At 48.1% G+C, this 23,945-nt stretch overlaps 1 protein-coding gene across 2 annotated transcripts in view; it reads right to left on the bottom strand.

The window, feature by feature from the left end:
* The window catches only part of ASIC2 (acid sensing ion channel subunit 2), a 1,026,910-nt gene that overhangs the window by 69,791 nt on the left and 933,174 nt on the right, over positions 1-23,945 (bottom strand). For both annotated transcript variants that reach the window (XM_036835403.1, XM_036835402.1), the window contains exon 2: positions 12,056-12,206. In XM_036835403.1, coding sequence (XP_036691298.1) covers positions 12,056-12,206 — 151 coding nt within the window. The remainder of the gene's footprint in view (positions 1-12,055; positions 12,207-23,945) is intronic.

Raw genomic sequence — 23,945 nt, 5'->3', positions numbered from 1 at the left:
GAGTCAGGCTGGGATATTCAGTCTCTCAATTCTATTTGCTGGGTCCCTGTGCGTTAGCTGCGTGCCACCTTGGAAGGGCACAACTCTGGTTCGGGGCCTGGAGAGAGCGCTCCATTCTGATATGGGCTCTTTCTCCCTTTCCCAGGCATGGCAATGGCTCTCTCTGTTACCGGGCTCAGGATACTGCCCCATCAGTACTGCCTTCCCTAAGCCTTGCCCGCACCTTTGTGACTAGCCCTTCATTAATCGTTCCTTGTATTACCCCGTCTGCGGGTGCTGTTGATTTCTTGCTTGGATCCTGATGGTAGAGCCCCCAGAGGGCATCTACTACCTTACCTCTGAGAGGCAGTAGGAGGCCTCTCTGCCTCACCATCCATGGAAGGGCAGCTGTTGGTTGGAGCCTCTTGGGAATGGAGACCTCACTACCTGCAAGGGTAGCCCTTGGTTTCCAGAGTTCATCCTTGCACTGAGTTGACAACTGCCTGTTTATAGATTTTACTTGTTTCTAGCTCTACCCCTTCTTCCAGGATCTGAAGATATGACCACCGGAGCCTTCTTGTTTTCATGCTAACCTTCCCCAGCAGCGCTGACCCCGGTGCATCTTCATCTCCGAAGGCCTCACTAGCTGAGGTGCACTCAGGGATGTACGTGGCCTGCCCAGGCTTCTGTGGGGAGGGGCCCGGGACCCTCTGCCCCACCCCCCCACCCAGGAGAGCCAATTGCCCTGCATGGCTTATGGAGTTCCGGGGGCTCCCACCTCCCACGCTGGGGCCAGGGTGGGCGGGGCTTATGCCCAGAGACGGAGCACCCCTTTCTCAAAAGAGCGAACCAGGCATTCTGAGTCAGTGGACGTGCAGGCCCCTTGTACTCGGGGGGTCAGAATCAGAGAGCGCCTAGGAGAGTTGGTTAGACGCTTGGGGCTCTGGGGTCAGGCAGGGTGAGGTCACTTCCAGCTCTGTGACCTTTGGCAAGTTATTTCATCTCTTGGAGCCTCATTTTTCTGCAAAATATGCAGAATGGGTTTGAACATGGTAATGGATGAAGGCTGCGTTCTCTCATCTCAGAGATCAAGGGAAAGCTCACTGAATGTCTGACAGTGACAGTGACAGGGGCCACGGCCCTAGCCCTTGAGAGCCCTGGTATTTCTACCAGGCTGGCTACACATGCAGTTTGGGTGGTCCATGAGAGGTTCCTTCTTGGTCCCTCATGCTCCCCTGGCTTGCACAGAGAAATCCATGGCGTGAATCCAAGGAGGCCCAAGGTGGGGCCCTGGAAAGAAGAACAGGGAAGTATATAAAAGAAAACATTGGCTCTGAGATCACAGAGAGCTGGGTTTGACTCCCAGCCCTACCCCTTAATAGCTGTGTGACCTCAGGCAAGTTATACTGCCTCTCTGAGCCTTGCAAAGGATGCTGATCTCGCAGGTTACTTTTAGCTCTAAAATTCTACGAGCTGGGGATCACGCACAAGTCTCCAACCTCACTGCATCTCATTTTAATTTCCTGAAAAACAGATTAAAAAAATTAGACGTGGCCGTTCAGCACTTACATCAAGTCAGAAAAGGTTGATTTTTCTAAAGACAGCACAAAGAATCCACAAATTGCTGCCTAGCTAAAAATGGATGAGGCATCTCTTGTCCTCCCTCTCTGCCCTGCTCCTCACAGACAGGCCCATTTAAGCAGCATCCTAGGTGAGAAAATCCGAACCCAGCACGGAGATGGCAACCCTCATGCTTGATTGCTCCTGGGTGACATTTTGAGGTGAGCTGGGCTTCTGGAGGAAGAAAGATCAACGCTGTGTCCCCTGCTGGATGGGCTGCAATTACGTCTGTTCAGGGCGACAGCCTGAGGTAGCAAAGTGTTCTCACCAACGGCTCATGACCCAGGAGATGTTATCAAGTGGCCACAAAAGTTGGGTGAAGGCTGCAAATCCCAGCCCCCTCTGGCAGAGCCTCAAACACACTAGCATTTTAAAGACCCTATAACCTGTTACCCTCTGTTGAACTGAGTGTTATCCAAAGCAACCTTTTTTTCCTTTTCTTTTTCTTCATTTTTAAGGAACACTAGCTCTTCGTAGAAAGAACCAAGGACCAAATCAGAAGCTATGGAATCAAGTCCTAGTTCCAATACTTAAACATGAGATGGTGGGCAAGTCGCTCAGCATCTTGGAGACTTGCTTTACCACATCTGTTAAGTGGGTTCATCTGTTAAATGATTAGCAGTGCCCTGTCTACATCACAAGAGTGTGTGAGGATCAAAGGACAGTATGCAGGCGATGTGCCTTCTCTACTGGAGAGTAATGTGCCCATGTTGGCACAGGAGATAGTTAACGTTAGGTCTTGGTTATGCAACAGAGAAGTGTGGTCACACTAAACGCACTTCTATGAAACAAAACGTTTACAAAACATACGTTAGTGAAGGCGCTGAGTGTGGAGTTGGGTCTAGGCTCATTACACAAAGATTTATTCCAAGGATCCTTTAAATAATGAGTTTCCCTAGTTCATTCAGGCTCAGAGATTATAAATTACTTGCTAAGAGAGCTGATAAGTCTGGGTGGGCAACCGACGTGCAGGAGAAAGTGCCATGTCTCCGAAACTATAGGGGAAGTTGGTGGATGATTAAGATTCTATTGATAAAAATTGTTGACACACACTGACAGCAGAACTTAGGTATAACCAGATTGCTGAACAGATCCCGTGTATAGATTGTGATGTGTCTGTAGAATTCAAACTTATTCAAAGCATTACTGAATTCACAGCAACTTCCTGATATTGAATATTTTTTCAATAAATAAATGTGAAAAGCATGAGAGCATTCATGTGGGAGTGATGTCTGAGAAATATTTTGATGTTAAAAAGGCATCCTCGTATTTCCAAAGGGTGGGAAACAGTGGTCTAGATCAGAGCTTCTCATACTTGAATGTGAGTCACTGGGGATCCTGTTGCCAGGCAGATTCAGTGTGGAGTCTGAGGTTTTGCATTTCTGATGAGCTCCCAGGGGATGCCAATGATGCTGATGGGAGGACCACACTTTGGGTGGCAGGACTCAAATTTCCATCTCGCACATAAAAGGAGGCCTCGAGATGGTTCCTAGATCGTGAACACTTTGAAAACCTGGACTGGGCCTTACACCTGTATCCTTGAGTGCCTGGCACATAGTAGGTGCTCTTGGCAATTTATTGGATAGGAAGACGTGAGCTCTGAGGTGGGTCTGTTTCATCCACCTCCTAGATGGTGCCCTCAGACCACTGCCTACCGGGCTGGGAGTTTTAACTGAAGCACATATATTTTCTGCACAGCATTTAGCATGTGCATTAAGCAGGTCTTCTCAGAATGACAGAAGTCAGGCTTCTTCTGGCGAATTAATGGATGCCTGCTTCCAGCGGTGCTTCTGACTTATGGCATCATTTCTCCAGATTCCTTGGCACCTGTGGAGACCACCTCTCCAGTACGAAGGCCCACTCTGAGAGTGAGCTCAGTATCGCAGCTGGCCGCACACAGCATGTTCCTGAGCTCCAGACTTGCAGAATTCAGTCCAGAGCCGGCACTTCTCCCTCTGGGGAGGTCCTCGGTACCAGGCACCAGGACAAGAGTCTTTCCTGGAAGCAGAGGTGTTGGGGAAACCATAGCAACCAACCGCATCCCTCTTGCTATGTCCCATTTGTGATGGGGGCTGGGAACCGTGCTACCACTGATAGCTGCTTAGACCTTCCAGCTACGTGGAAATTTTATGATCATTTTTTAATTTAATTTTAATTTTTATCAAAGCAATACATGTACATCATTTAAAAAGCCAAATAGTACTGCTCTACCTCTCCCCACCCCCCGAGTCCCACTCCTTGGAGGCTACTACTCTCAATGGTTTGAGCTGTTTCTTCTGGTACTGACTTCCATATTTTCATGGACGTCAATTGCTTGACAAGTTATTTCTTGGTTTTTAAAATTTTAAAATATTACCTACTGAATTTCTACCATGGGAGCTAAGGGTGTAGGTTTCTTGTATGAAGTATCCTAGCATATTCCCTTGCCTTTCACCCTCCTATATAGGCTTAGATGATATTTTGGTTAAGTCAGTATCCAGCTTTTACATAATTATGACTATGTGAGTATTGCCCACACCCCAGACTTATTGTGTATAACGTTTTTGATCTCCTCCTTGTGAAACTATTTTGTTTTTCCTATCTTTTTCCTTTTAGTTTTTTGGTTTGTTTGGCTTGTACCTATAGCAGAAATGAGAGAAAGAAAAAAAAAAAAAAGGTCAAACTCATAGAAAGAGCAGAAAAGCTGTTGCCAGGACTGGGAGTGGGGGAAATGGGGAGGTTAGTAAAAGTGTACAAACTTTCAGTTATAAGATCAATAAGGTCGCATGGCACAGGGAGATCAGCTCGGTGCTTTGTGACCACCTAGAGGGGTGGGGTAGGGTGGGTGGGAGGGAGACGCAAGAGGGAAGAGATATGGGGACACATGTATATGTATAGCTGATTCACTTTGTTATACAGCAGAAACTATCACACCATTGTAAAGCAATTATACTCCAATAAAGATGTTAAAAAAAAAAAGATCAATAAGGTGAGAGGATTTAATGTAAAATACAGTGACTATAGTTGATAACACTGTAGCATATAATTGAAATTTGCTGAGAGTAGAACTTAAATGCTATCATATATATGTATATATAGGAATATATTATATATATATATATATATATATATATATATATATATATATATATATATATATATATGAATATATTTGAAACCAAATTCTACCCTCATACTTCATTTGTAGATTGCTGGATATAGAGTTCTATCTTAGACAAGAAAGATTCCCACCTCCCCTTGGTCGCTGCCCCAAATGTGAAGGCATTCTGCCATTGTCTTCTGGCTTCAACTACCCCTGTGGAGAAGTCTATTCTGATTCTAGATCCTAGGTATGTGACTGTTTTTTTCTCTCCAGAACCTTTTAAAACTTTCTCTTTATCTCTATGAGGCCGAATTTCACAAGGATGCATCTTGGTCTGGTTCTTTTGCCACTTATTACAGGACTTAGTGAATTCTTTTAATATGGAAAATCATGTGGGTCAGTTGGGAATTTTTCTTATTTTATTTCTTTGGCAACATTCTCTTCTCCACTCTCTCACTTTTGTTATTCTAGAACTCCTAGTTGTAGGATGTTGGACTTTCTGGATTTATCCTCTCATGTTCATATTTTTTTCTCGCCCATCTTCCATCTGTTTGCCTTTTTGTTTTACTTTTCAGGCGATTTCCTAAATTCCAATCCTTCTGTGGGTTTAAAAAAATGGTTGCAATAATATTTTTAATTTCCAGGGGTTTTTTTAAAAAAACTTTTTCTTTGAATGTTACTTTTTAATAGCATCCTATTTTAATAGCTGGTGTTTATGAATGCATTATTCATATTATCTCTTATCTCTTGAGAATTTTAATTAAAATAGTTTGATGTTTCCTTTTGCTTCCCATACTTATTTTTTATTTATCAAACACATACATAGTGCTTAATATTACTCAGGCACTTTTCTAAGTATTTCACAAATATTAACTCATTTCAATCTTCCTAACAACCTTAAGGAGTAGATAATAATATTATTCTCATTTTAGAGGTGATGGAACTGAGGCTCAGAGAGGTTAAGTAACTTGTCCAAGGTCACATAGCTAGTAAGTTGTATAGCCGGATTTGAACACGGGCTCTAGAGCTTTTTGCCATTAACCATTATCTCTATTTCCTCAAAGTTTCTTTTTTGTTTGTTTGGTTCCTTTCCTGTTAGTGGCTCCCCTCAAATGCTTGGCTTGTTGACTCTCCATTCATAGTTAAGAGGTACTTACTATTTTTTAAAAAATTATTTATTTATTTTTGGCTGTGTTGGGTCTTCGTTGCTGTGCGCGGACTTTCTCTAGCTGTGGAGAGCGGGGGTTACTCTTCGTTGTGGTGCACGGGCTTCTCATTGCGGTGGCGTCTCTTGTTGTGGAGCATGGGCTCTAGGTGCGCTGTCTGGGTAGTTGTGACGCATGGGCTTAGTTGCTCCACCGCCTGTGGGATCTTCCTGGACCAGGGCTCAAACCTGTGTCCCCTGCATTTGCAGGCGGATTCTTAACCACTGTGCCACCAGGGAAGCCCAACTGGTACTTAGAGCCTGGACAGTCTTCCTTGTGTGTGGGAAGACTTACCAGGGGACTTCACTCTAGGGTGATCTAACTAGGTTTGTGTGGGGACTCCTGATTGTCATTCTCTGTGAATCTTTTGAGCTTGTGTGTGTCTCCAGGAAGGGATTCCCCAGATCTCTGGTTGGGGGTGGGTGAGGTAGATTAGTCTGGCTGTGGGTCTCACTACTCAGTAAGCAGAATTTCACCTTATCTCCCTGTTTTCTGTACAGCACCTCACCCATGCCCTCAGCTTTGCCTGGTTTCCCCCAGCCCAGAGCCTGTCTATTTCAATCTTATCTTTTGCTGGGGTGCAGAGAGATATTTGGCTGCTTTGGGCAATGGGAGGATATCTGGGGGACTTAACAGCTCCTTTTACAGACTTTTAACTAATCCTTCTAGTTTTACCTGCACCTCTCAACCCTGTCGTCAACAGTATCTGATGCCTCCAATCCCTGATACTTTCTGGGAGGAGGGGGGCGTCTATGGTGAGAATCGTTTGACTTTAACTGGTTTCCCTGTGCAGAGCCTGGGCTTAGTTGCCTTGTCTGCCCAGTCAGTTAACATCTGCTCTCCATTTTCCAAAAATTTGCTGACATCTACTATTGTCTTCTCACCCATCTTCTTCGTCCTTGTGGGTTTATACTCTTAAAAAAAAATCCTTGATTGCAATTTAGGGGAGGTTTGGGGAGGGAGCCTCCATACATACTTATGTTCATTCCACTGTGTCCAACCAGAAATCTAGACTGTCAATTTCCCTGAAGCTTTGGAGCTCCGCGGGCACGTCATGGACTCCTTTCACTACGCCAGGAGAAGGGGGAGGGATGTAGAGCTGGTCTCTGGGATGTACACAACCATAGGACCAATGGGCGCTTTTCATTCCCAATAACATCAGTTGCCCATTCAGTGGTTTTCAAGCTGGGCTCCTTGGAGTCCTAGGGTTCCTCCAGGAATGTCTCAGGGTCAGCCACAGTGAGTATGGAGAAATCAAACTGGGGGCCCCATCTCCAGCTGGACCAGAGCAGCTCTACCTTTATCTGCTTTATATATTGGAGCTGTGCTAAAGCTTTTGTTCAAAACAAGGACTCTGCTATGGAAAAAAAAAAAAGAGGAAAAAATAGAAAAGGAGAACAGAAACAGACCTATCATTATATGCCATTCTGTCTCCAAAGATGTCACTGGAACTTTTTTTTTCTGAGCTATTTTCATGGCAGTGCCTTTACAATCACATTTTGAACATTAAAGGAATATAGTGGAAGGAGAATCGCTTCTGGGTCCATACGTGGGTTTTCAGCTTGGTTCAACCACTTAGTGAAGTGTGTGTTCTTGGGGAGCTTCCTCAACTTCTCTGGGCTCCAGTTTCTTTATTTTTCAGTGGGGATAACACCTCGTTAGGTGGGTCACTTGGAGGATTCATGGGATAGAATGTTCACAGTACATAGTAGCTACTCATTAATATTAGTTTCTCCCTCAGCCTGGCCCCATCAGTGTGCAAAACACAGCAATTTTTTCTCTCTCTCAACAGATATGTCAACAAATATTTATTGCCCTGGTATATGTCAGGGAGCCAGACAGTCCAAGATCCCTGATCTCTTGGAGCATGTGTTTCAATAGAGGAGGATGGTATACTCGAAGGTGACACACGACATGGAACAAAGGACAAGCAGAACAGATAAGGAGGGGTGAGGAGTGGGGCGGGGGTACGATTTTCAATTGCGTAGTCAGGGTAGGTGATGTCTGAGCAAAGACTCGATGGAGGTGAAGCAATAAGCCATGTGGGTCCGAGCAGGGAATTCTAGGCAGAAGGAAAGGAGAATGCAGATGCTTGAAGGTAAGCTTTCCTGGAGTGTACAAGGAGTTACAGGGAAGCCAGAGTGGTTACTGCCAAGTGAACAAGGGGACGGAGTAAAGGGGATGAGGCTGGGGAGATAATATGGGGCAAGACATTGACCTCTATCAGAGCATTGACTCTCAAAATAATTCCTTTGCTCAAAAATATAATGTCAAATTCATTTTCCCACAATACTAGAACTTGGGGACATCAAGGCAGAGTTTACTTGATTACAAAGTGTATTCTACATCAGGATGAATGAAGGATATAAAATTTGAGCCTGTCTATTTAGAATGCAAGCTCATTAGAGGGCTCTCTGCACACCAATTCTGGTTCTCTCAGATGTAACCCATCCCCACCCTCGCCCCTTCTTCCCCCAGCAGGGCCATTCTCGGGACAGTCTCGGGAACCCAGCTCCCTCAGGGCTCCCATGTCCTTCCATGAACACACTCCTGCTCACTGATTGGTCCAGGGGTGGGCACCTGACTGGCTGGACCAATGAGTCCCTTCCCTGTTTTTTTTGTTTTGTTGTTGTTCTTTTTTAATAGGATATCAGTGAGAGAATCAGAATGGTCTCTCACTGGTGGCAGGATGTATAAAATATATATCTATTGGGAACTATGTGTGAAAAGATATATGTGTGGAAAAAGCCTGTCTCTAGTGAGAGAGAATAAAGCAGTTTAGAAAAAGGAGAGGTGAGAGAAGGGGTGAGAGATCGAGGAGGCTCCTGCCCTTGGTTCCAGTTGTTTCTGATGCTGCACCCTTGCCTTCCTGCTGCTGGGTTGTTGAAGTTTGCCTTGGATTCCACGGGCAATACAATTCCTTTTATGCCCAGGCTTGTTTGAATCTGGTTTTTCTCATTTGCAGCCTAGATAACCCACTGCTTATTTCTTTTATCTTTGAAGTTACTCAGAGGCATCTACACAGAGTTTCATTTTTAACAACCTCCCACCTGCCTTCAATTTAATTTCCTTTAGAAAAACGTTGGTCATGAAATCTGCACTTCTGTAGTCGAGGACAGCTTTTCTGTCCTTTTTCTATCTTGTGAGTTCCTCCATGAAAAAGAAGGTTTTCCACGGTCAAAAGCATCGGGGAAATAAATGGTGTATGCAATATTTCTATCTTGGAGATTTATAATGTAGTGCATTGAAGAATTCCTGTCACAAATTAATGTGTTTAACTTTGCCTAACCAGGGTTCCCCAGATCCTTTCTATTCCTGTAACATGTAACATCTGAAACTCCTAGCAGTCCATAGGGCCGAGTTGGGGGCATACTGTTAAGGTCCATGTGTGACTGAGCCTGCCTTCTTTAAAATGGCATATTTCCAGGCTGCCTTGCACAAGGATGTTTGACCAAGGAGGCACTGCCAGCCCGGAGGAAAGGACCCTTCTGGTAAATACCCTTCTGGTAAAATTAGCGCGTACTTTCTACTCGCTAAGCATGACTCCAATAGGGTTGGGTCCACCCAAAGAGGGTGCCTTTTCCTAATTCACTCGTTGGCACCAAAGGTCCATCCTCTAGGTCAGAGTTACACCTGGAGGCGTGGTTCCCTCCTTGCTTCCTTAAATTTCTGAGAGGTGAAGCAAGAATGTGCCAAAGGCTCTGCTTTGAGAATGAGACATCCAGCCGATAAGGTGCCCCAGGACCCTTGTGTAGGTATGAGATATTTGGAACAGTCTCTGCCTCTGGGATGGGTTTGACCATCCTCCCATCTACCGGTTGCCATTATCAACCCTCCACTGTTTACAGTTTGCAGACAGCTCTCATCTGATCGGCTGATAAAGGCAGGGCTGGGGGTTTGATCTTCGGTCTGACTCTGTAAAGCCACTTTCCTGTCCTCCTACTCTGCCTCTGTCATCAAGTTGTCTGTGGCCACTCCCTCAACAGCCAACTTTCCATTTCTTTCTTCTCCATCATCACCCAAATATCTCCTCTAAGGACCCAGGCTCCTTTGCCTGGGGATTGAGAGGAAGTGGAAACGTAAAGGAGGCAAGATGGCATCTGTGGAGCCACACGGCTTGGCAGGTCAGGAAGGCTCCTCCCCGCCGAGGACTGTGGCGGTGAGAGGCTTGGCTGTGCCCCCAGCCCTTGGGAGCAATGAGCAAACAGCAGGATGTGGCCGTGCCTCCTTAGGTGGCCTTGTGGACCAGCACCCCTCACCTGCCAGAGCCCACCTCTCATCCTTCAGCAGGTGTGTGGACCTCACTCCCACCCACGTGAGGCTCACCCCCCACCCCCACCAGCCCAGGAAACGAGCAGCTTTAAGGTGACCAGAGTCTCCAAGAGATGCTCGTGCATGGTGATGTATCAGCCTGAAGAAAGGTACCATAGAGGAAGCCTGGAGGTAGCGATTCAGGAGGCCTGGCTGGGTGGCCTGGGTGAAGTCACCGAACCTCAGCCTCCTTCCCTGGCAAACGGGGATGAGGAGCCCTTCCTACCACGCAGGGCTGTGGTGAGGGGAAGGCCAGGAGGGAGGACTATTACGGTCCCAGAGGGACCATCTCCCACATTTGCTGGAGAGGGACCAAGGGATACTGAATTCAGGAAAGTGGATGGGATCAACGAAGCGTCTGCTCAACTAGGGTCAGACTGGGCTTGGAGGGCCTGGAGCCTGGGGTGAGCTGCCAGAGATAGTGCTGGAACGAATCGTGCGGCGCCCTTTTACCGTCCAGCTGCAGGAGCAGGAGGGGTGACCACAATGTGAGGTGAGTGGCCCTGCTCACCCCTCCCCCGTGGGATGCTCAGACAAGAGGTGCCGTGGGGGCCGGTGCGGTGGAGCGGGGAGAGCTCGGGGTTTGCGGGTAGTCGTCCCGGTGGGGGGGAGGCCTTCGCTGCCCTCAGAAGCTGGGTGGGCCTGGGCCTGGTGAGGGCCAGACCTCAGGATGGGGGCTGGGGGAATGGGCTGCAGGAATCACGGGGTGGGGACCGCAAGAAGTGAGGGCCAGCCTGCTTGGCCTCCAACCCCTCCTCAGTGCCAACCTGAGGGCCCAAGCCTCTGTCCTGCTGGAATCTTCTCTCCCTTCATGCCTCTTTGTGGCCCCTCCCAGGCCCATCTCTAGACCCCCTCCCCCTTCCCTCCGTTGTGCCCTGAACCCAGCGTTAATCTCACTCTGGGTCTCCTTGGCATCCAGGGTCCCACGCTTGGGCACCTTTTCACTCTCTCCACCTGCTGAGATTCTAGAGGCGGTCAGCACCCCTACGCTTACTGGCCACATCACTCCAACCTCCGCTTCCGTCATCGCGTTGCCTTCTCTGTCTGACCTTCCTGCACCCCTCTTATGAGGACCCACCTGTATAATCCAGGATAATCTCAAGACCCCGTGCAAGTACCCCGTGTTTTCCCTGAACCCTCCCTCCTCCCAGGCGAAGGCCGCCGTCCTGCCGCAGCACAGGGGACCCTCACGTCCCACTGGATTCTGTGTCTCCTCCTCTAGGCTGTGATCAAGGGCTTGGTCTTTTTCAATTTAACGTCCTTATTTTTTGTGCAAAGCCTGAGATAGCGTACGTGGCTAATGAATAGTTTGCTGAATAAATAAATGAATAATTGGATGCATGAAATAAGCTTTGGGGACTGTACGCACGGGCAGCCACGGTGCCAGGCCCCTGTGCTGTGCCCTTCAGTTCTCCAGCAGCCTCTCCGCCTTCCCTCAGTGGGAGGATCTGCTTTCCTTTCCCTTGGGCCTGGTAGCTGGGTTGGGATATTCAAGATGGTGGAAGAGGAAGGGGCTGGTTCGTCCCTTCCTCTTCTCCTGAAACCAAGCCACCTACCTCCCCATCCCTACTTGCTAATTCCAACCTTCCTCCATGCCTCCTCTCATCCCCCCTGCCTTCCCTGTCCAGCAGTCCCATCATCTGCCCCCTCCCACCTGGTGAAATCCAAGGTAACCCAGGGCATCATTGCAGTCCATACCAGGGACATCCTCACCATTGACTGTCATGTCACTAACCCCCTGATGGGGAGCAAGCAGTCCTTCACCAGGTGGGCCAAGACAGCCCACCCGAGGCAAACGTCTTTCAGAGTCCGCACCCCTCCACCATCACCCACTGCCCCAGTCCCTGGCCCAGCTCACCTGTCTCTCCCCAGATGGGCAGGTACTCATCCTGCTGAATGTCCAGCATGATCTCCAGCCCGTTGCCTGTGCCCCCCTTGACTGTTGTGAGCAGAGGTTTGCCATCCTCGCCTGAGTTAAACATGTAACACTTCCCATATTTTGTAAACACCTGAAGGAGAGAAGAGAGAGAGAGAAGCACATGGGTGACTTCAGACTGGCCTCCAGAGACTGGGGAGACCCCAGAAATCCAACAGCAGGCTAGAGTCCCCACTGCCCATCACAAGCAGCCCTCCTGGGGACAATGATTCCTCACCCCTGGCTAATGGCCTGACTTTTGCCAAGTGGGATTCTGGCATCAAAGAACACATCTGGACACCCTTTGGCTTTTGTTGCAGTGGGATCTGCTCTTTTCTCCCTCTGTACACCACACCCCCGCCCTGTGCAGTAACGCGCTTTTCAAGTGTCCAGCATTACCTGTATCCTCTTGACCCTCTCATCTGCGTCTCCAGCCCCAAGCTCTCTCTTGGGTTCCAGACACACTGATCCCGCTGCCTGCTAAGCGTGACCTCAGGGGGACCCATGGATCCCCGACACTCAGCATGTCCCCATGGGATCAAATCTTCCTCAGCCTCTGTGCCCCACTGGATGGCTCTCCTGTACACAATGTCCCGGGGAATAGCACTGCCACCTGCCTAGGGGCTCAAGCCAGACCCTCAGAGTGGCTGCCCACGCCTCCTCTTCCTCACCCCCACGTCCAATTAGCCGGCGGGGCTTGTCAACACTGTCTCTACATCTGACTTGAATTTTGCCTTCTCTCTTCTGCACTGCTTTAACTTAGGACCCCCATCATTTCTTGCCTGGGCTGCTGCAGTTTCCTAGCTAGGCTCCCAGATTCCAGACAACTTTCTCCAGCCCATCCTCTGAGTTCACTGTGGCTCACTCTTTCAGAAATGCAAACCTATTATATTAAGCCTGTGCTTAAAATCCACCAGGACTGCCCATCCCCCTTACAGTAAGATCCAGGCCCTCCCTCCACACCCAGTTTCCTATGATGCTCTCTGCCTGCCCCATCCTCCTCTCCCCATCTGAGTCCACGAGAATCCACTAGAAGAGAAGCTCCATGGGTTCTGGGACTACCTCTGCATGTACATCGAGGAATCTAGTACAGGGCCTGGCACCTGGGGGCGCTCCAGAAATATATGTCAAGTGGATGAATGAATGAATGAATGAGTGAGTGAGTGGGTGGGTGGAGCCAAATCAAACAACTTGCAGCACCTCTGGATGTGCCCTGCTGGTTCACGTAGTACTTGTGGTTTTCTAGTTGCTGCTTCTGCCGCCTGTAACTCCTCTCATTCCTCTTTCTGCCTGGACAACATCTAGTTCTCTGCCTGGGCAGCCTCTGTTCTCCAAGACTGGATTGATGAATCTCTTCCTGCAAGAAGCCTTCCCGTGGTCCTGGACCAAATTATATGACATCCCTCCTCACTGTTCCCCTTGCTCCTTCCCCACGGCAGCTATCACATGCAACAGTAAACACGGGTGGGTATTGTTCATAATTGTTCCCATTATGCAGAGGAAGAAACCACAGCTCAGAGAGGTTAAGCGACTTGCCTAAGGTCACACAGCTATTAAGTAGAGAAGCTGAGATTCAAAGCCATGTCTGTCTGATTCTAACACACGCGATCTTTCTGAGCATGTTGACATTGTCATTGGGATGTTTCTGAGCCATACGCTGCTCCTCTCTGCCTTGCTTTTTCCATCAGCCAATCAATATTCATATGCATGAGCTCCTACTACGTGCAAGGATTATGGGGACTGTACAAGCCCTGCTACTGCTTCTTGTTTTATAACCTCACACTCCCAATATTTTCCTTTCTAGCACACATCAAAGCGTGTAACTAGATGGTGATTCATGCGATTGTTTGTTGGAGGGGGCGGGGGCTGTGTCTGTTATGTGGAATGAATGAATGAATGGGTTCCAAGTTGTTGCTACTCCCATCCCCTTGCCCACCTCTGGGAGGCGCCCTTTGGTGCTGGCCAGCCTTGCTGGTTCTGGCGGGAGCTCATGCTGACATCTTGTCCCACCCTCTTCCCTCTCTTTCTCTGCTCTGGTCTTCTCAGCTTCCTAACTGATTGTTCCTAAGCATTTTTGCTTGCTTCTCCATGAAGGTATTTATTAGAGGAAAGACAGTTTACCTTTGCAGGGGCAGGAGAAGGGGCTCAGAGCCAGGCGGGCTCATGCTCACTGCACTTCTCTGCTGGCCTCCTTCTCAGCCGCTCCTGCCTGGGCTTTTCAGAGAGGATCATTTTCCTCTCTGCTCAACATCAAAGGCCTGAGAGCTATGTACACACAGTGCAGTTCTGCTACAAACTTGGGACAAGACGCCGCTCTCCTTCCCCATTTCGATGCATAATGACGTGTAAGTGTAACACGCGCTTCAAATTTACACCTGATCGCCGCCAGCCAGAAAACACAATTTATTTAAGTCGAGACTTTCAGGCTGAGCCTGCTGCTTCTTCAGACCTGCCATTCTCCAAGGCGCTTCTCTGCTCTCCCGGTAAGCGCTGACAGCCCCGTCGCGGATGGCAGGGCTGGATTTGCAAGGTTGCTAAGAGTCTAGAATTGTCCTTAGTTGAATCGGTTTGTAAGAATTAATGGTGCACATTTCAAACCTGGATCTCCAGGAGTGATGGGGCGGTTGTGGGGGGAAGCCTGAGATAAAGATGGGCCCCATGACCATCAGTTTCATTGCTCACACTGGCACCGTGTGTTACAGTTCAGAGATGGCACGTGTGCAGCTTCAACTTTCTCAATGGCCCCGTGAAGTTGGAGGGAAGAAAACTAACAGTTCCTGAGCCTCTACTCTGTGCTGGCCCCTGCTTGGAATTTTCATAGGAGTTATAGCATTCCTAATTATGGTCTCAACCACCCTGATGGGAAGGCAGCTTATTATCACATGCCCATTTTACAGTTGGGAAGACTGAGACTTAGTGAAGAGGTAGGTAGTAGAGCTGGGACTCATGGGTGTGACTTTACCACCAAGGAAGTTCCAAGGAAGGAACACTGAAATTTTGAGCCAGACAAGAAGCTATCAAAGCAGATTTCTCATTATCTGTCAAGTCCATGGCCTTGAACATGGCATTTACTTTTCCCAACTCCAGTTTCTTCATCTGAAAATTGAGCAAGATAATCTTGCCACGTGGTTGTAATGCCTAAATGAGAGAATGCAAGTGGATTTGTTTGGAATATTACATAACAGACATCTTTACGAGTTATGAATCCATACTAGGTCCTCTTCACCAAAAGAGAGAGAAATTATTTGGGTTATGGGGGAGGTCAGTCATAAATTGAAGAATGGGGGTGGGGTTGAGGAGTCCTGTCCTCTCTGCTCATGTCCCCACGATACTAAGCTCATCTTGAAGTAGTTATAGGGGATGGAAAATGCCATGTGCCACTAACTGCTTATTCCTTAAGAATGTGAAGCCTGTTGCTGAAAGCCCAGGGCAGCCAATGAGATCACTGGGGCCATGGAGTTCTGTAGGAAAGGGACATACGTTGATGCACACGATCCACTTTGAAAATCTACATTTGGATTCCAACAACTGAATTGTAACCAGCTACTGGTACAGTGGATAGCCACTACCAGTCTGAAGCTGGTACATTCTAGCCTGTAATTTTCTTTTCTGGTAGTGTCTGTGTCTGGTTTTGGTATCAGGGTGATGGTGGCTTCACAGAATGACTCTGGGAGTGTTCCCTCCTCTTCAATCTTTTGGAAGAGTTTGAGAAGGATCAGTATAAGTTCTTTGTATGTTTGGTACAATTCCCCAGTGAAGCCCTCTGGCCCTGGACTTTTGTTTACAGGGAGTTTTTTTTTTTGTTGTTGTTGTTGTTTTTTAAACTATAGATTCTATTTCACTTCTAGTGATTGGTCTGTTCAAATGATCTATTTCTTTTTGATTCAGTTTTGGTGGGCCATAGGTTTCTAGAAACTTGTTCATTTCTTCTAGGTTATTCAATTTGTTGGCATATAATTGTTCCTAGTTGGCACGTTCTAGATAAAAGAAACCTGGATGTGGGGATGGGGAGAGGGTCTCACTGCCTTCCAGTAGCTCTAAGAATAGCCCTGATGTCACACACTGGCTTTGCTACCCTCTCTGGAGCACCATTCACATTTTATCTGTTGTCACTAATTTTTGCAGCAGCCCTATGAGTTTGGTATTATCGCCCCCATCTTACAGATAAGGAAACTGAGGCCCAGAGAGGCTGAACCAGGTCACAGAGCTGGTAAGTAGAGATTCCAGGGTGAAAGTCATCTTTGCCAAAAATCTTCCCGCCCAAATGTCTCATTTTGCATGTGGAGAGTCTAAGGCTCAGAGAGGTGAAGTGTCCTGCCCCAGGTCACACAGTTAGTTTGGGAGCAGAGCTGAGATCTGGGCTTGGGTCTGTGCTCTTCCTCTAAAGCTTTCTGTTTGCACATGCCAGGGGTTGGAGATTATAGCTAAGCTTCCCTTCCCTTATTGTATCCAGGAATAAGAAAGATTGGCAACTCCAGCTGGCCTGGGTGCCAGCCTCTAGGCTCGGTATGACCTGTTGGGGCACCCCGCCTTACGGAGTCTGGGAAATGCAATGTGGAGCCCTTGCTGGGAAAGGTTAGGAATGGCAGATACCCATGAAGACACAGTTTTCTGGTCCAATTAGTAGTGCAAACAACATTTCCACACCATGTACCTACTTAAGAAAATAAATTATGTATAAGCTCCCTTAAGGACTGTTGAAATATCCACTTACTAGCACACAACTGGGCCTGCAAGCTTCAAATCTTCCAACGCTTCATTAATCCTGACCTTTAGGGCTTCTCTTAGGCAGTGGGTTCCTTGTCTCTTCCTGCTTATTACACTTGAAGGAAATGAAATTGTGCTGCTCCAAAAGGCCTCTAAAGCTCAGTCTTGAGTTGAATGAACTTTCCTCCCAGTGAGTTGCTCAAATTTCTCATTAGGCTGTTTTCAAAATAATGGACATGCTGAAGCCCACTGTTTTGTCTGCTCTGTTTTTCTCTGTCAAAGTCCTCCAACACTTTTCACGCATTGGGAAGTGAGACAGTCTGTCCAATGGGTTACCAGGTTTCCAGTAAACAAAACGAAGCTGTCTTTTGTTTTCTGAAGTTGCAAGGAACGTGTTTGAAAATGAAATATGGCAGAGGGATGTGTGCATGAGGAGGCCGCCATAGACGGTCAGCTCTTTGAAGGCAAGGATGGCATCTCGTTAAGAAATCTCCTTGCTTATTCATCTCTTCTTGCAACAGGAATTTTTGACCACCTATCACGTTCCAAGGACTGTTGCATGACTCTGTTTTTTCCCCACAATGAGATTAAAAAGGCGATTTCATCCATTTCATGGATACCCATGAAAGCACCTCTGCATGAATGTTGTGGTCCTTGGGAATGAAGGAGATGAGGGGAAAGTGGCCCCTTGGCAAACACTTCTCCCCGCTTCCCAACCAAGAGGCCACACACAGTCTCTTTTAGGACATCATTAATATCATTCTTCTTCGGGCTCCTTTTTCAAGGGGAAAGAAGAATGTACAGTCACTGGGCATTTACCACGAGGCAGACACTATGCTGATTGCTTATACACCTTCTATATTTTAAGGCTCACACAGCCCACAGATGTAGGTGTTATTCTCCCCAATTTGCAGATGAGAAATTGAGGCTCTGCGAGGCTAAATACCTCATCCAAGGTCCTACAGCTCGAGAGTGGTTCGCCTGACTTTTCCCTTTATAGGTATGGGTCGCTCAAAGAACCCTTAGCATTCTTTGAGCCTATACTATGGTACTGTGATTCCCCTCCTTCGGGCCCCTGCACCCATCTGCCGGGATGTGACATTTGTTGTGCCAGTTTCACTAAGAAGCCCGCCTGTCTCCTCCTTCCAAGCCTGAAGCACAGCCCGGGCCTTTTCTGCTGGGCATCTGTCCAGAGAGCTTCAGACCACGCGGGAAGAGATGTGTGAGCCCCACGCAGAAGAAAAGAGCATCAGGTGACTGCAAATCTGTGAGCTGGGGAAACAGCACGGAGAGGAGCAACGGGTGACTCTGAGTGCTCTCCTTCAAGTCACACGTTTTGTGAGCAAATGCCCTCTAGGAGGACGGCTCCCAGAGGCACAGGGGCAACTTGAAGGCACCTGGAGGGTCATTTGAAATGCCAGACCCCCGCCGATGAATCTCTCCTGGCGCCTCATGTGAGCACCCCAGATTGGGCCTGACTTGGGGTCATGAAGTGGGATGTGGGGAGCTAGAAGCCTTTCAAGTTAGACTGCAGCTTGGCAGGTCGGGGGAGGGGAGTCTGGGCATGATGGAAGTTTCCAAGGGGACTCAAGGATGGGTTGGTTGCTCTTTCTGCGGGGGTCCTCCACTGCCTGTCTCCTGTGGGCAGTACAGGCTACGTCGTTTTCACCTCTGGATTCCCAGTGCCTGGTCCCGTACCTGGCACATAGTAGGCACTTAATGGGCAGGTGTCTGGGTGCAAGAAAAAAGTCAAGCATGGAATTGGGAACAAGGCAGCCCCAGCTTCCAATGCTGGCTCTGCCCTGATTTGGGGAAGTCATTTCGTCTTGAATCTTGATCCCTCATCTTCGAAATGCTGGTAAGAATAACTTCCGATAGAACTGTCGTAAAGATCAAAAAGGCTGTCATGGATCTGAAAGCACTTCATAGAAAAACAAATCCTCGGGCCAGGCAGAGAACATTCTTGTTTGTGGCCTGTACCCTGTCTAAGCCCTGAAGGAGCAGGGGAGGCGAAAGAGTTGTTATTTGCCTGTAGAAATGGAATCTGAGATGTTGTTCCGTCTGGGACCACATTTGTGGCTCATCCATTCAGTTGCTTAGTGAACATCTACCAAACATCTCTTGTGTTCTAGCACCTCCCCAGGCGTTGGGGATGCAGACATGAATCAACTCTTTAGGGACCACCTAGTAGGGAGGGTGGCCCTGCAGAATGATCCTGGGTGGTACCAAGTACTGTGGGGACGGATACAGAATTCTCTCAGGGACAGGGCTGCTGAAACCAGTGGTACTTAGCAGGCTGAGACAGATCCCTTAGGTTGGCTCCTGGTCTTAACAGGGCCATGCTGATGTCAGGAAGGCCAGGGGTGCCCGATGAGCCCTGCCTACCAGCCCATCACTCCAGCTCTCTTCTGCTTCCAGAACCAAACACCCCTCCCCACCCCCCATCCAGGTAGACAGTGATGGGCTCCACTAAGAGGTGGGCAGGGTTTGTGGAAGTCTTTGGAGTCAGGTTATCCTGGCTGAACACCTACTATGTGCCAGATGTTGTGCGCAATGAATAGTGGAGCTGAGCTGTCAGCTAGTTGATAATCACTAAGACACACATGCAGTGTCTGAGAAGAGCTGGCATCTGGTTCTCTCCAAGGAAACCAGTGTCAGTCTCAGTGGACCCCCCGCCAACCCCCCAAGCCTGGCTCTCTGATCTGCACACTGCTAGCAGGTCGTCACCAAGCCCAACTTAGGGACATAGGGCCAATGCAGGTGGGTTAAGAAAAAGAGCACATTTCTAGCAAGCCAAGGCTCACTGCAAAGACCATCCCCTTGGCTGTCGTCAGATGTGGGGAGCAGGACTCAGGAGGGGTTCCCTGCCTTCGAGGAGGGCAGAGGCTCAGAAAAAGTGAAGGAGAAAGAGTGGGCACAAACCGTCCACAGCCCGGTACCATGTCCGTCTGCTGCCCCCATTCCTTCCTTCTAACCCTGCTGACACGATTCCTGATGCCCCAGCGTGCGCCAGCTCCCAGGCAGAGGCGACTGGAGGCAGGGCTGTGTTCAACGTGCAGCCACCCAGACGCACCGGGATGTAGCCCTGAGTTCTGCCACATCCGGCCCTTCCGGGGTGCAGAGCCCCACAGCGGGGCACATCTTAGTCTACGTTCTGATTACTCACGAGATAATGGACGGGAAGTGCGCCCGGCAGAGGGTACCTACCTAGTAACATTAGTTAAGATAATTGTTTGTGGTAGGGATTCTGCACCCAAGTTCTGAAATCTCAGCTCCTACACGCTGTGATTTCTGGGTTCCTGGTCCTGTTACGAGTTCTTTTTACAGCTGCTTGCCTGATCCTGTGACTATAGCCCTGGGTCCTCTTCTAACTGCTGTCTGCTGGACTTACAGGAATATGTGCCCATTTGGTTTTCCTGTGGCCGTGCCCAGATCCCTTCTGGAACATTCCTCGGATACTCCCCTATAAGAAGTTTGTATCAGCCTGGCTGCTCAGCTGAACCTCACCTTTCCCCCACCTTCCCAGCACCTATCCCAGGGGGCTTGGGCGGGCTTCCCATCCCACTGTGAGTGCTTTATACCTGGATGACCCACCCTGAGATAAGATACATGTCATTCCTTGCACCTGCCTTACTACACACCTTCTGGGAACTGCCATTCTTTGAGCAGGTGTGGGATGGGGGAGGGGAAAGGTGGGGATCAGAAATGTGTTCTATTGTGTTCCTGGTTAATTTCACATTATTCTACAGGGTTGCATGGAAAACAATGCATGGGTAAAAACCAAATGATGGTTTATGATGTTAACAGAAGTAAAGCAGATGTTCCAATTAATGCCAGGGCTGAAAACAATCCCAAGGCAGGCTGATTCTAAAAGCTGATCAAGAAAAGGTCAAACAGGTAACTACCCACACGGCACGAAAATCCTCATATCGCTTTCTTACTGATCTCATGTTTTCTCATTACAAACATATTTCAGCTTCTCCAGGAACTGCTCAGAGGATGTCATTGTCTTCTAGTTCTTCCCCATGGCTGGTCTTGGAGGTTGAGTAGCATGTAATCTCAGTAGCAAAGCTTGCATTATGAATGTTTAAAGGCATCACAGATTCATGAGTGCAGAGGGCTTTTGGTAGTTTAATCAGATTGCTTTCCTGAAGTGTGGAATTAAGACCAGCTGGCAGATACACAGCATGCACAATACCACTCTCCCTCCTAGGTCCATAGCAGACATAACTAATGGATCACAGCACTCTCTCCCTCTGAGTCTCACAGTTTTGTTTTCAGCCCAGTAATTCTGGCTGCCACTATTAGAGTTGGCAGGTGAGTTGAATCCTATTTACCCTCCTTGTGCTGGAAGAATGTAAGTTCTGCTGACGGTGCCAGTGTTTCTGTAGTTAAGGGCAATGCCTGATAGTCGGGGAGGGTTTGAGCAGGGCAACTTGAGGGCCACAGTTTTGGGGATTTAGGCAGAAGGGACTCTAGTTGGTGACATAGGCAGAGGTAGGACTTTCTATATTAAAAAAATTGCTTAGACTTGCCCCCTGCACTCTGGTGGAGCAAGCATAAGCTTTGGAACCAAATACCAATTCTGCCATTTATGAGCTTTTAACATTGGGCTAATATTTCTTTTTTTTTTTTTTTTTGGGAATAACACAAACCTTTTTTTTTTCCGCAGTTGCATTTTTAATTAATTAATTAATTAATTAATTAATTTTTGGCTGTGTTGGGTCTTCGTTCCTGTGCGAGGGCTTTCTCTAGTTGTGGCAAGTGGCGGGCCACTTTTCATCGCAGTGCAAGGGCCTCTCACTATCGCAGCCTCTCTTGTTGCGGAGCACAGGCTCCAGACGCGCAGGCTCAGTAGTTGTGGCTCACGGGCCTAGTTGCTCCGCGGCATGCGGGATCTTCCCAGACCAGGGCTCGAACCCGCGTCCCCTGCATTGGCAGGCAGATTCTCAACCACTGCGCCACCAGGGAAGCCCTGGGCTAATATTTCTTGACCACCCCTATGTTTTTCTGTTTCAGATTGGTGGACTCGACTCCCAGGCACCTGTAATTTTCATGGTACCACAGTTTCTTGACTTAGGATCAAAGGATCAAAGGACCTGAGATGATTAGGGGCTTTCAGAATGAAAGACAAAGAATTTTAGTTCATTCAACATCTAATGAGCAACTATCACATGTCAAATACTCTGTGAGGTCCTGGGAATACAAAGATAAATAAGACATGGACACTCCCCTTAGCTGTCAGGGTAGAAACAGAGAAAAAACAGCTTTAGATCATCAAGGCGACGGAGCAGCTGTAAGGCCGTCCTTGATTCCCACATATCAGTTTACAGAACGCAGCTCTTGAGGAACAATGCACATGAAGCAAGGTCCGCTTGTGTAGTATTTGTTCTAACCCTTCGGTCCTGTTGAGCTTTTGTACATTTTCAGAGGGCCAGTTTTCAGCTACTGCTTTGATATCAGCATGACCTACCCCAATCTTTCCCATCCTCTCCACACTCCCCCACTAAGCCCATCGCATCTCCTCACCTCCAAATTAGAGCCTGGACTAGGATGAGGCAGGTGAGGTGCCCAGGGCACAGAATTTAAGGAGCCACTCACTTCCGGGGGCGGAGAGTGAGCGCCTCCTTAAATTTTGCACCCCGGGTGCCTCGCTTGCCTCACCCTCGTCTGGGCCCTGCTCCAGACGAAAACAGATGAAGATCGGAAGAAAGACGTTCATGATGAAAGTGGCAGAACAGGCTGTTCTCACAAGCTTGCAAAATAGACACTATTGTCCCATTTACAGATGAAGAAACTGAGGCTCAGAGAGGGTGAGTTACTTGCAAGAGGCATCACAGAGAAGTGAAAGATCACAGGCTTTTTTACTGACACAGATCCAAGTGGGGAACCCAGTTCTACCAGCCCTGAGCCATGTGACCTTGGGCCAGTGACTTATTTTCTCTGACCTTCTGATCCCTCCATCTGAAGAATGGCGATAATAATACCTCTCAGGGTCAGATGGGAATGAAGTCCAGGCACTTCCAGCTTCTGGTTCCGTGAGTCTGCTTTCTCATGTGTCCAGGGGACTGGCCACACCTGCCTCACAGAGATGCCCTGGGGACCAAATGAAATGATGTCTGTACCAACCCCGAGTGAGGTCTGAAGACCTTTTCGGAGGATCAGATGTTAAGTTCCTTAATAGGCTTTGCTGTCTCTCCAGCCCTGTCAACTGTCTGTTCTTCTAGGGTGTGAGGGGGGTAAGCATCTGTTTGGTGAGTGCTTTTAGAGGTCCCTGGTAATAGCTTCAGATCTTCTCTAGAGGGATAATTGAGACAGAATGCCTGCTACACGTCAGACGCCATGCCAGGAGCTTAAACGCACGTTCCCATTCAAACCACCCAGGAACCCTACTATTATTCCCACTGTTAGAGAAGAAACAGAATCCATGGGAGGTCAAACGACTGGCTCAAGGTCATGCAGCAAGTCAGAGGTAGAGCCAGGAGCTCCACCCTTTTGTCCGATTAAGAAACCTGGGCTTTCTGTATCCCACTATGTAACAGTGACAAAAAGAAATCCAGGTTAATATTTCTCAGCAATGGGGCAAAATCTAGGATTTGCACCTGAGCACGTTCTAACATGTCTGAGTATAAATTAGACTAATTGCAAGTCAGGACGTGAAACCACATGAGTGCCAACTATTTCCTAGACATGGCAGAGCGATGGCTTGAGGCTCTCCAGGATGGCCCAGGGGTGTCACTGATTAACAGTATGAGTCTTTGCTATGTCCCAAAAATTCAACTGAAATTCTACAACGCTGTTCCACCAAGTCAGAGAATTGAGGGGGGCAGGTCAGCAGCTCTCTGCATGTTTAAGTCCTATAGGTTCAACCTTGAAAATATCCAGTTAATTTCCTCCTCTCAACCCCTGTAAGCTTCAGGGAGAGCTGTCAGCTGTCACCACTGCAAGTCTCTGCAGGGGTGAGCATCCTCTATGCTACCATATTCCCTGTATCCTCCCTAGTTCTAGGGACTTAGCAGAAAACCAATGAATGCTGAATAAATTAATGCTTTCATTTATTTGTCTATTTTTGCTCCATCCCCAAACTCTGAGACTATGTCTTACCTATTTATCCAAGGGCTTTATG

This window comes from Balaenoptera musculus, chromosome 20, assembly GCF_009873245.2.
Source record: "Balaenoptera musculus isolate JJ_BM4_2016_0621 chromosome 20, mBalMus1.pri.v3, whole genome shotgun sequence".
In the NCBI taxonomy this organism is placed as follows: domain Eukaryota; kingdom Metazoa; phylum Chordata; class Mammalia; order Artiodactyla; family Balaenopteridae; genus Balaenoptera; species Balaenoptera musculus.
The sequence above is the reverse complement of the archived record's forward strand: the minus strand, read 5'-3'. Positions and strand labels throughout refer to the sequence as shown.